Here is a 12,925-nt window from a genome sequence, read left to right as displayed (position 1 = left end):
GGGCAAGCCTCGGGTTGACACAGCCCAGATGACTGTGAGGGAATCCTTGGCAGAGGGAAGCCGGGGAACCCCGTTCAACACCTCCAGCCCTTTCCCTCCCCCCTCTTCTCTCTCTCTCTTTTTCCTTCCCCCCTCCTCTCTCTCTGTCTTGTCCTTTCAGTCAGTCCATCTTTGTCTCCAGCGCTCAATTCGCAGCCAGCCTGTCTGCCATAAAAACATTATACAGCCAGGGAGGCACAGTAATGGGGAAACAGGCTCATGTCAGACTGGTTGAGCATGGAAAACAGCAGAACCCACTTCTCCACATTTCTGCTGCTGCTGCTGCTGCCGGCAGAGTGCAGCCAAAAGTCCCCCGTGAGTTCAACCATGTCTAACCTGAACTCTGAAAAGCCTCCAGACAGCAAGTTTGAAAAACTCTTCACAATGACTCATCATCAGTTATTATTACGCAGGCTGAGGATGGTCCTTCACGGGGTTGAGAGACAGCCTCTGCACAGGGCGGCAGGCTTCCAGAGCAGGTTGTCTTTGCAAAACTGGTAATATTCATCAGATCGTGTGCAGGCTTGACTGGAGGCGTTATTAAATCAAGGTTCTGTTCTTTGACAGCCTGTTTGTTCTGCAACAAACTGTTTTGCCCTCTGTGGTTTTATGACTAACTGAATTAGGAAAATTATTCCACCTGAAATGATCAAATAATCGCTTAAATTCCCAGATTGCCTTTGCGGTCTTTTGACCACCAAAAAGTCAAACTGTGTCAGTTTTACCTATATAGCCTAATATCACAAATTTGCCTTATGGGGCTCGGATAAGCACCCCCTAAAAAATCCATTTTAACGGGGAAACAAATGGAAGAAACCTCAGGAAGAGCAACTGAGGACGGAGCCCTCTCCCAGGACGGACAAACGTGCAATAGATGTGTGTACAGAAAAGCCCAGTTTAGAGCTGTGGAGCGATCCCAGAAGTCATGATGTGAAATAATTTCTCTTTCCGCCTGTGGCATGTGTAATGTGAGTGGCTGCAAGGTTTTTGTTTTTGGAAGGAGGCTGCGGGCTCACGTCATGGTCCTTCCTCTTTCCAGCCCCTCTCTCCACAGGGTCACGTTTGATACTCGTGTAGTGCCGTCTGGTCAAAACATGCAGAGCAACACGAGCTTTCCACTGCTGAAAGAAGCGAGAGCACACTTTCCAGAAAGAAATTATGACAAAACAGAGACTTTGATGAACAAAATGGAGCAGAGAGAAGTTGCCCATCAGATGTATGTTATTATCACTCCTCATGTTCCTCAGATGTGATGGATGTGGTTTGTTACGCTGGAGCTGTTCGGTCGTAGCTTTGCGTTGGACTTGATGAGGACCTGACAAACGCAGTGACTAAGCGCGCCTGTGTCTCATTGTGGTGACACTGATCAACAGTACTTGTCAATTGGAATGTTTTTAGAATATGACTGATGTGTTTTCTACTCACACCGGTGACTCATGCGTGTGGTGGGTGTTGTGTTCTGGTAATCAAATCAGATAAGAAGCACGGCTTGCTTCAAAATGCTCCAGAAATACAGCTTTTCTTCTCAGATGACAGATGAAAAATGACGAGACGATGTGAAAGAAAAGAGCAACATTTCTGATTCTGAGATTTGTTTTTGTGGGAGCTTACCCCCACACTGATGCACATACTGGGTTTACAGTTTAGAGACTGGGGGCTGCAGAATGAATGTTAATGACATTCATGCTTCCCATGACAAAGACACACTTATCAACTTTGGACAAGGAAACACAGGGATGATTAAATGCCCCGTGGTCCCTAAGACGATTGCTGCCCACAGCATCGGCCGACCACCCAGCCAGTCCAGCCGGACCAAACACCACTGAGGGCGGTGTGACCGCCCCTAAAACAGAGAGGAAAGAGAGCCAGGATAGGAGCTAGGGTGGCCCAGCTTGGACCTCGGGCTGTTCCACTACCCCATCCAGTGGAATAGATGAAATAAGGCTCAGGCTAAACCAGCAATGGGAGATCGGAGACTGTTGTGCCCACATCCTCACAGAGACCTTGCTCCATCATAACATCCCAGATTGAGCTCTTAAAAAAGTTATTTCCCCACTGGAAAGATGATCTTTTCATAAGACCGGGCTGTCTATGCAGTAGAAAGGCACAAATATTTTTGAAATTGTTATACAACCAGAGAAAGCGGAGGAAAAGGGATGTGGCATTTACTTTTGCTCAAGAGGTAGAAAACCTTCAACTGTCAGGACGCACTGTGCCGTGCTGGACCAGTAAATAAGTGGGGGAGGTAATATTACTCATCTGAAAACAATATGGCGGCCATCATGTAACAAATTGTCTTGTATTGTGGTTAAACAAGGCACTAAAATATGTTTCTGAAAACTTTTAAGGTGAAAAATAGACAACGCAATAACAGAATCTTAGTTCAGATTTGATCAGTGCTGCCTAGAGGTCTCTCTCTTGATCCACTTCTATGGTCTTTGTGTCTGTGGTGGCAGTGGGAATACAAAAATGTATAAATACAATCTGTAGATCAAGCAGCAGCCCTAGATGACTGCCCAGAGAACATCAGCCTCCATATGCAAATTTAAAAAAATGCGCTACAGAAATTTGTTATCAAAAATATTGATTTATAGATACATATTGATTCTAAATATCTCAAAATGTTTCAAGACTCGTCTTCTGCAGTATCGATACACCGTTACCAGCTGTGCTCACATGCTTTCTCATCTGTAATGTTTACGACAGTCATTCTGCTGTTTACTGCTACTAACCAAGAAATGTAATGTGTATACCCTTAATGTCAATTTTCCCCATGGTATAAAAAATGGTATTGAATATTGACATTTTCCAAGGTCTTGTGTCAGAGTTAGAATTCAAGTATTATGACAACTCTGACTTCTTTGGTTCTTTATTGTGTAGCAGAAAGGGACTAAATCTGCATTTTTTTCGTGCTGCCCGGTGTTGTAGAAGGACAACCAATGAACTTTGAACAGTTCTGATTAAGGAAAATTGTTGCCTGGACAATCTCAGAAATGTTAGTTTTAATTAAAAAGTCATTTCAGATAGGGCTCAAACTACTGATTGTTTTCAGTGTTTAATCTTTTAGTTATTTTTTTCAGTTAATTAAAACATTGGTTGACATTAAAAAAAGAAAGGAAAATCATGCATCACAACTTTCCAGAGCATTAAAGTTTTGTCCGACTAACCATCTAAACTGAGAGAAAATTGATTTACGCTAGAAGTTGGAACCAGTAAGTAGTTCTCATTTTAGTTGAATAATTCATTATCAAAACTGTTGCTGATTTGATTTAGCTTATTATCGATAATAAATATATTTATACAGGCTTTCAAGATTAAGGGTGGACATACACAAAAATGTACATATTTCATGGAAGACTTATGGAGTCCCATCTTAGAGGTGATATGAAAGCATTCATAGGCTGACACTCAGACACTCAGTGTTTCAGTTTACTTTCACCAGAGCAGGAGATGAGCAATCGTACTACTATCAAAGGCTTTATGAAGCTGTTTGTTATTACAGTATCTGTGTTGGCGATGTGTTCTGAGAGTCATTATGCAGCTCGGTTGATAAAAGAATTTAAAACATTCTGACTGGAAAATCTATAAAGGATAGTTTTTCTCAATAGCGTATTCTAGACTTAGATTATGGAGGACTGAAAAAGACCAAAGTATCAATAAAAAAATAAATAAATAAATGAATACAGAAACAAAGGAATTATTGTAAAAAATGAAATGCAGTAATAACCAAAATGCATAAATAAATGCAGGATTTAATAAGCAACTGCAGAAGCAAATAAATGTAATTGTACAAAAATGTAGCAATATAAGATGTTTATTTATCTACTATTCAAGAAATAAATAAGTAAAAACAGTAATAAATAAATAGATACATAAATAAATGCATACATAAATGAATGAATACATGATTAAATGAACAGGGAAATAAATAATTAAATATATAAATACAGAATTAAATAAATGTTGGTGTACAAATATGTAATTAAATTAATTTAGGATATTTATTTATTCATGCCCTATTATCAATTTTTATTTATTGATGCATTGATCTGATTATATCCACACATGTATTTGCTTAATATATTTATTCTTTTATTTAATAATTAAGAATTGATTTATTTCTTTTTATTTATACATGTATTTATGTATACATTTATTTATTTCTGCATTTATTAATTATTTAGTGTCATATTAATTTATTTACTTCTGTATTTATATTTGTATTCCTTGTATTACTCTATTTATTTAGACATTTATTTATTTGTTTCCGCAATTATTTATTTACTTCTGTATATATCTATTTACATATTTACATATCTATTTATTCCTGTATTTATTTAGACATTTACTTGGGTCAGTTTTTGTCCTCCTTATTGGATTGGTTGTTATTGCTGTCAGTAATAACACAGCAGCAGATAATAATCCAGCAGTGTTGTTGCTCCGAGTTCCTCTATTGAGTATTTCCTCATCATAACCCAGCAGAACGAGTCTGCATAGCAATTTGTACATGAGCATCTCAAAGTCAGGCTGAGATAATCAAATGTACTAACTGCTCTTTGTGTCTCTCCTCCACCCTCCAACCCCTCCCTCTCCTCTCTCTCTTCGGCCCCGCCAATTTGATTCCTTTACAACCGGCGTGGTGTGACACCCACAGAGCTCCCAGCTGAAGAAGGTAAATATTGATTTTTCCAGCGTACTGCCATCGCCTCCCTTTACTATCTGATTAAGTGTCTTGAGCCAGGATCTTTTCTTGTCTGTAGACTGAGGGCTAAACTTTGGGAGTGTACACTACTGCAGCTTTCCACCTATGGACGTACACAGCTGCTCCTCTGTAAATACAGGGATTGTCAGCACTAAGGATCTAATGTCAATACATCTTACAGATCCTTTCCACCCTTAAGTATAAGGGCATACTTTGTCTTCTTAGAGGCCTCAAACTTTGAATTGAGCGTGATGCATGAAGGTGTGTGACGTGTATTTGTCTATACATATTTCAGGCAAGTCCCTGTGGGAGCTGGTGGTGGAGCAGTTTGAAGACCTCCTGGTCAGGATCCTGCTGCTCGCTGCTTGTGTCTCCTTTGTAAGTACGACCCAGCAGCTCATTAAAATACCCCAGGCCTTCATCGCATTTGTTCTTGATCTTGATTCTCAAATGTCCCCCTGTGGGATTTGAGACCCAAATTGGGCATTTGCCATGAAATTGCCACCTAATAGACTAGCTCCATTAGCTTTAGGCAGCTTAATTCCTCCATTAGAACACTGCTCAACCCAGTTTTTGGTCTGTTTTTTACGTGGAAGCAGGCTTTTCCACCCAGTGTTGATATTGTTCCAGTGAGGGAAACAGGCAGAGCACTTCAGCTGAACTGGAAACAAAACTATCCATCAACACTCCCTGTGCTGCAGCGCCTCACACTGCGACCCTGGTTGCAATCCGAGGGTGGTGAAGGTCGGAGAGGGGTGGAGCGGGGGAATCCTGACTGCATAATAACTTTTTTCCATCTATTACAGCACGTCCCCGGTGTCTCGGGATGGAATTGCTGTTGCTATTTCTGAAAGTAGGAAAGTTGCTCTAAAAATGTATATGACACAATGTATCTTCTCTGACTGTTGTTAGTGAGCGGCTTGGAGAGCAGGCGTGGGCTGTCACTGCAGGACTTTGGAGTGTGGGCTCACTTTTCCTCCTGTAAATCAGGCTTTAAAGAGGTTGTTTATAGTGGAACATGGCCCCTGTTCCACTGCCGCACAGACCCTAATGCTTTACAGTGTCATCGTTGCCTGGAGTGGTTTCAGCTCAAAGATCTGACTCAAAATCACAAATGTATTTCACTCCAGTGCAGCTTTTCTTAATCACACATATTCTCAGGGCTTGTATAACCTTTTACCTTTGCTGTTTGCTCACCTTTTTGTATGTTGCCAGTTTTATCAGGGTGTGGCTAAAGCAGAGTGAACTGCATTGAAAGCTAAACCCTAGCCTGGGACTCATTTGGTTGTTATTTTGAATATATTCAAACTGAGATGATTAGACTACTTCTTTGCATGACACAAGAGTGAAGATCATTATCAGACAGAGCAGGTCCAGTCAGGCTGCTTTATAATAATGTATAGTAACAAAATTAGAACAAATTCACAAACAGTGCAAACAACAACTGAGCTTCAGAATTTTAAACCGTTGTATTATTTCTTCTCATGAGTGATCTGTTTTAATTTTGCCGAAGCTACAAGCTGGTGACTCTCTGTTTAGTAGAGCAGAGCCACACAGAAAGCCACACCAGCCACCTGAAACAATCACTGCACTTCCTCCCTTTGAGCCGAAGCAAGAAAGAGGGCTGATCTTTTATTTGGTTTTCATGTCACTACATGATTTACTGTTGGCGAGCTCAGGAAGGGATGTAAAAAGTCAAGTGACAATTGAATTTTCAAGCCTCCTTTGTTTACAGTACATTTTTCAATAGGTGACCTTAAAGGGTAGCTTATTTTCGCAGGATTTTGTGTCTAGATGACTTATGGGAATAATGATTTTTGAGCTGAGAGACTGTCAATGTGCGTTTACTATAAGTGCTCGTTTTTGGCACTGACAGGCTCAGATTATTATTATATATGAGTCCGACAATATGGAAAGGATCCCTACAGAGATAGACATTCTTGTTAAAGAGTAAGATTCTTTTTGTGTAACCAGAAACAGCCCCCAAATCTTCATTGCCAAACCAAACAAGCTGCATTTAAATAAACAGTAATTTTAGTGTATAAAGCACCAACATATTTTCACAGGAGCTCTTTGAAGGTCTAAGATGCTCTGTGAATAACTTTTGTCTTTACAAAGACCCAGTCTTAACTTTAAGGGGAAGTTCTCAGAACATGTCACAATTTTAAGAATTTTCTCGGAATTGTTTTCGCTAGGAGTAACTCTTAGTCCAAGGAAGCTTTGTGAATACGGCCCCAGGTGTTTTGTGCAACTAGACCCTGTTTATTTAAATGGAGAGAGACAGTGATTGGGGCTGTTTGTGGCTGAACAAAAAGGATCTTATGCTTTAACAAAAAGGTCTACCTGTAGGGAGCCTTTCCATAATGTTGTCAGTAGAGCTGCAACGATTAGTTGATTAATAGATTGATCAGTTCACAGAAAATTAATTGACAGCTGGTTTCAGACATTTTTTAGGGAAAAATGTTAAATGTTTGCTGGTTCCAGCTTCTTAAATGTGAGAAGTGGCTGTTTTTCTTTGTCATTTGTGATGGTAAATGAAGAGTTTTGGGGGTTTGGACTGTTTGTTGGACAATTTGAATTTGGACTCTGGAAAAATTTTCATTTTTTTTTTTAAATTTTTTTAGACATTTTAAAGACTAAGCAATTAATCGATTAATTGTAAAAAATAATCAGCAGATTAATCTATAATGAAAATAATCATTAGTTAACAACCTGACTCTCAGTGGCAAAAACAAGCACTTTTAGTGGATGTTCATTAATGCTCCGAGTCATTACATTGCAGTGTGTTTCATGGCTGCCTGCAGCGCTTTCACTTATTACTGGATCAATTTTAAAAACTGTTGGTCCAGGTTGCAAAATAAAAAAATTAACCTTCAAGAGGTTTTTTTTTCCTGTATTGTATTTTTCCATTTTACTGAGCACCGTGCGACATTCCAAAACTCTGGCAAACATTCAGATATAATGGCCATCTGTCGGCATGTGTCTCAGTTGTGCATGTGGGGTGTGAAGAGTGCGATCTTTAAAGCTGTAAGGAGAGATTTATTTTGGTAATAAAGCTTTGATTTCAAAACCCAATGTTGAATCTGTGCTTAATTTGGTTTCACATTGCCAAATGCATGCAGTTAAATTTCCACCAGATTCCCCCAATGGGTTCTAAAACCCAGAAAAAAATCCTCCTCATTTCTCCATTACAGCTCCCATTCAGCTCCAAAGTACCAGCTCGGTATTCAGACTCCTCTCTGAATGTGTGCTGATTGTGTGAAGTGTCTTTTGAACCGTCCTCACTGAGAGCACCACCATTGTTGCCCTTCATTCTCAGTTCAGTCAGAGGGGAGATTTACCGTCCCAAATGATGGGGAATGATGAGCTATCGACCGGGCTCAGGCTGCCGTGACGTGCACTCCGCTGCTCAATACACTGTGGAGAAAATATACTCTTTTATCATTTGATAAGCCCCATCAGATCATGGGAAAGTAGATCCACGTCATCTCTCCTCCTGTCTCTGCTGTTTTTGTTGTGCACTCATTTTAGTTTTCTATACTTGTTGCCAATGACAAAATAACAAAAGTCATTTCTGTGCTGCAGTGGGAAGGCCGTTCTGTAATGATCCCCTAAAGATGTACTTTGTTGCCTATTACAGCTGGTAACATACAGTAGCTACCATCTCTGACACCTCTGCAGAAGGCATTAGTATTCAGCTGCCATGATATCTCGCTACAGAGCAAAGTATAGTGACACTGGAGTGATTGCAGGGTACATTTGCTGTCTATGTGGATATGTTATTGAAGCCAGCCCATGAACATTTACTTCAAATTTTTATTGTAGGCTTATCATGTGTGATTGTTCGACTGACACCTACCTCTGAGGCAGGATTTCAAAACAGCAATAGTCAATATTTTTTACATTAACAATGCATCATACCTCTTTTGTAACTGAAAGGAGCTGCTGATAGGTCAGAAAGACTTTTTTTTGCGACTCAGCAGTTCCTCAGAGCTCTGCGAAGCTTTATAGCATCTTTCAGCTCGTTATTTTGGTTTTCCAGCCCACAATTTTTCTGTTTTGATTCACTCTTACTGCTCTGTTTGGCTTCAGAAGGCAACTGTTTTCAGCCCAAAAAAATCTTTAAAAACCAACTGTATGCTACCTGCCCAGCGCCTAACAACAGATAAAGTTGGCTGCCGATTGTTCAGACAGCTCACTATTTCTAAACCCACAGTTCCAGAGATGTCTCATTGGACTGAAAGCCCATGATCCTAAAAACAAATAGCCGCTGCTCTGAAAATACCCGCTCTCCCTGCTGTTTGCGAGATTCATAGCCTGCAATTGGCAACCGCAGATTATGCAACAAGTCTTCTTAACTAAATGACAAAAATTGAGCATAGCGTCAGCTCACATCCCAGCTACATCAGCTGATCTCAAACAAGCCATTCAACTGATGGAGCAGCTGACTGATGGAAGGGAGTCAGCTGATAGATCACATAATTCCTTTCTGTGCAACCAATTGGTGAATCTCATTCAGGACGCCCTATTTAAACAGCCCTGGCCTGCCTACTGTCGCTGCTTCCTGTGCAAGCTGATTTGCAACTCACCTACACCCCAGCTCCTCCTTTTCATGTTGTGTCTGACTTATCAGTGTCATTTCTGTTTGTCATTGATGCTGCTCTGTTCTGTTACCAGGGGTCTTTGCTGGTGCTCTTCCTGCCTTAGGCTTCCCATGTAGGCGCATGGAAGGGCAGGGAGGTGTGGCCTCTCTGCCTTGGGCTTTCCTTGTAGGCACGTCGAAGAGGCTTTCTGCTTAGGCCTAGGAAAGGCAGAGAGGCCCCAGAACAGAGCCATACTGCCAAATATAATACTGCAAATAGCAATTAAGTTTTCTTTTACAAAAGTGGTCCTGACTGAATTGGTTTTTAACTGCGCCGATCTGATGTTCCAATCGACAGGACAACATTCTTTGTCTGTGCCTTCCAAAACTTTTCCATATCATCACTGGAAAAATAAACATATCATATGATGTGATCTAGCTTTGGTTAAGGTTAGGTTTATAGAGAGGTTGTGGTTTAAAAAGTGCACTTAGTTAAGGTTGGGGGAGCTTTGCCATCATGTTGACAGTAATAACAACTTGGTTCTCCTTACAGGGAGAGTGTGTTTTCAGAGCAAGGGGTGATTGTTTTTGGGATAAGGGGCTGTTAAAACAATGGTATGGCAACGATGAAGTTACTGACTAGCTAGTGGACATAGTTGAGCATTTCGCACCTAAAGAGACAGATATTTTTCTCAGAGAGTCATGGAGACAAAGAGCCACCAAAGGAGATTGAAATTTGGACCTGCATTTATCAGATGACCAGGAACACGACTCCAAATGAATGCTAATGTTTGGCTTATGTTGTCTGCCGGATGTCTAAAGGAAACATGAAGTGAGCAAATTTAGCATGTTAGTTTAAAAGCTGACATTATTTCATATGGGTGGGGGGAAATCAATTCTTGGATACATCACGATTCTCTCTTGAAAGATGATGTCTCAAGGAGTCAGTAATCGGAAAAACCCAATTCTTGACATTGCTAAGAGCTGCTGATATCCTTGCCACTGTCACCAGATTCAGGTTTGGCAGTGCAACTGATCCCTTAGCTTGATTTTTAGATGTCTGGGGCAATGGTGGTCTTTCTGTCATTGGTTTGTGGGAACTTGGGTTTACTGCACATAAAGTAACAAGTAACAACTTGAGTAAAATTCACTACACTGCGTCCACAGCTGGACAGTGTGAGTTGCCAACTTTATGTCCAGGATAGGGGTCTCAGTTTTGTCTGATTTTGCTTTTGATAGTCCAAGGCCCATTAACTGGTAACTAACTGGTTCATTTTAAGAAAAAAAAAAGAAGTGAAATAAAAGAGGCCTTTTATGTTTAGTCTGGCACTCCAGTGTCACCATTTCCCCATTTCCACCAGGCAGTTTGGTTCAGTTCAGTTTGGTTCAGAACACATTAAAACACTTAGTTTTACATTTCGATTGTGAAAAGTTGTGAGTGGTATCATTAATCCCATCCCCATTTTTGGTCACCTCTGTGTTTGGGTACCTAGCACACTGATCCAGTACTAAAAGGTAGAGCTAGAAACATTTCAGTCCATTGACTGGTCAATAAAGAACTGTCACTCTTACTCAGGGCTTACTTGTGACTGGTTTTGAAGTTTAGGTAACCACTGTTTATACATTGGTAAACTAGAACTATAAACTCAAAGGATGTTTTGCTGCCTCTATCAGCAGCTATAGTCTGAGGAAAAGATAGATTGCTACCGGCAACTTTCAAGGTGATACGTTAACTTGTAATGTGACTCAGTGGATGAGCTGACGACGTGGTCAGTCAACACACCTTAAATGTCAGTGTGACAACTCTGACCATTCCATTTGTTTTTACTGTCTCTCTTCAATGACATATGATTTAGTGATGATTGGATCTTTAAGTATTTGACAAATGTATATGAATTTTACCTTGACTATGAACTGCATTTATTCTAATTCTCACTCGGAGAAAAAAAAAACATGGCAGAGTGTTGTTCTGCTGTGCTCCAGCAGCGCTACGCCCCTGCTCTTGCCTGACAGTGACTCAATACATAAACATGCTATTTTTAAATATCCCATGGAGAGAGACTCTCACTCTACCCTCTTCTTTTTTTTCTAAAAATGTTCCTTTGTATCACTGTTGAAAAGGAAATCCAGCAAAAGCTGGATGGAATGAAACAGTGAATGACAACAACCCTGCTGACATTTAAGAGTTCTGTCTACGGTGGAAACCCTAAAGGGATCTATAGTCTAGTAGTGGTGTAACAACATTAGCTCCTCTCTTTTACCAGTGTCAGACTAAAAGAACGTGACCAAGCTGAATTTAATACTTTTGTTAAATGTTTTATGGCTGTTGGGAGAAGTTTGCCTTCAGGGCTTTAAGACAGATAGTTCTGAAGTTTAAGGAAAAAGATGATGGTTTAGGTTAAAATAAAAAGGTTTCTTCCAGTAAGGTCTCTTTGACAGAAAGCCCTGAAGGTTAACTTATCCCATGTTTTGTTTTATCTATGTTTGAAGAAAACTTTACTGCACTTAAGTGGTTACAATTATTTAGATTATGTATGCGTTGTTTTTGTCTTTTATGGCTAATAGCAAAATAAATAAATGAAGGGGTGGCAGCTTCTTGTGTATTCCGTTGCCTTAAAAGATTATATAATATCGTCTCATAGCGATCGCAAGCCCCTAAATTGCATGGAATCTAAATTGTATCATGGCAGACTTTGTAATATCGGCAAATATCGTATCGTTGTCAAGGGAATCGATACAATATCGTATTGTGATGAAACTGGTGATTAACACCCCAGTGGTTTAGGTACATGTCTGTAGGGGCTACTTTTGGTTTTAAAGGTACGGTAACGGAAAGTTATTGGTGCAAATGGGGCTATTGTTTGCACAGCAACACTGTTGGGTCAGGACGGCACTACTAGCAGAAATGGTTGAATAAGCGGTGCTGCTAACGCTAGCTAGCCCCCACCTCACCCGGGGTGGTGCGAAGTGCATTAATCTGAAGAGTAGCAACATTAACCTATAGATCGTTATGTGTAACCGGTTGAAAGTATTCTTGACAGTTAACTGATTTCTGGCTAACCACTGACATCCCTAGGCTAGAAACTGAACTTTAAAAATGAGATGATTCTAAATCACCAGCTACATGCTATCTGTAAATTTAGTCGATGTTGTCATACACATACATTACATAATCATCATCTCAGATCTCAGGACAGACATGGTAGTCGTCGTCCCAAAATGACACTGCAGCACAGAAAGAAGGAGATCTCACAAATCCGTATGCAAATGTTAATTTGTGTGTGATTTTCCTGCTGTCCAAGAGCTTTGGTGTACTGGATCTGAACTCCTGCAAAACTGGGCTTCATCAGAATGACAATGTTTTAAAATTAGCTCAGTTCATCCAGTGTAATCCCACTGATTTTATTTCCCCAATGATCCAGTTTCCTGCGGGGTTTAATTTATTTTTATTGCCTTTGTCATTGTAGGCATCGTCTCAATGACATTAGGCTGCCTACCTTTTTTTTTTTTAATCTGAGAATTTATTCAGAATTAATTTTTAAATCATACCCTTCACTTCTTTTAATATAGTTTGACCATTTTTATTACTATGAATGAACTTG

At 40.1% G+C, this 12,925-nt stretch overlaps 1 protein-coding gene across 2 annotated transcripts in view; it reads left to right on the top strand.

Annotated features, from left to right (window-relative positions):
* atp2a3 (ATPase sarcoplasmic/endoplasmic reticulum Ca2+ transporting 3) overlaps positions 1-12,925 on the top strand; it is a 71,336-nt gene that overhangs the window by 11,399 nt on the left and 47,012 nt on the right. For both annotated transcript variants that reach the window (XM_049592877.1, XM_049592876.1), the window contains exons 2-3: positions 4,694-4,711; positions 5,037-5,119. In XM_049592877.1, coding sequence (XP_049448834.1) covers positions 4,694-4,711; positions 5,037-5,119 — 101 coding nt within the window. The remainder of the gene's footprint in view (positions 1-4,693; positions 4,712-5,036; positions 5,120-12,925) is intronic.

This window comes from Epinephelus fuscoguttatus, linkage group LG12 (genome assembly GCF_011397635.1).
Source record: "Epinephelus fuscoguttatus linkage group LG12, E.fuscoguttatus.final_Chr_v1".
In the NCBI taxonomy this organism is placed as follows: domain Eukaryota; kingdom Metazoa; phylum Chordata; class Actinopteri; order Perciformes; family Serranidae; genus Epinephelus; species Epinephelus fuscoguttatus.
Note: the sequence above shows the minus strand (reverse complement) of the source record. Positions and strands in the feature narration are given on the sequence as shown.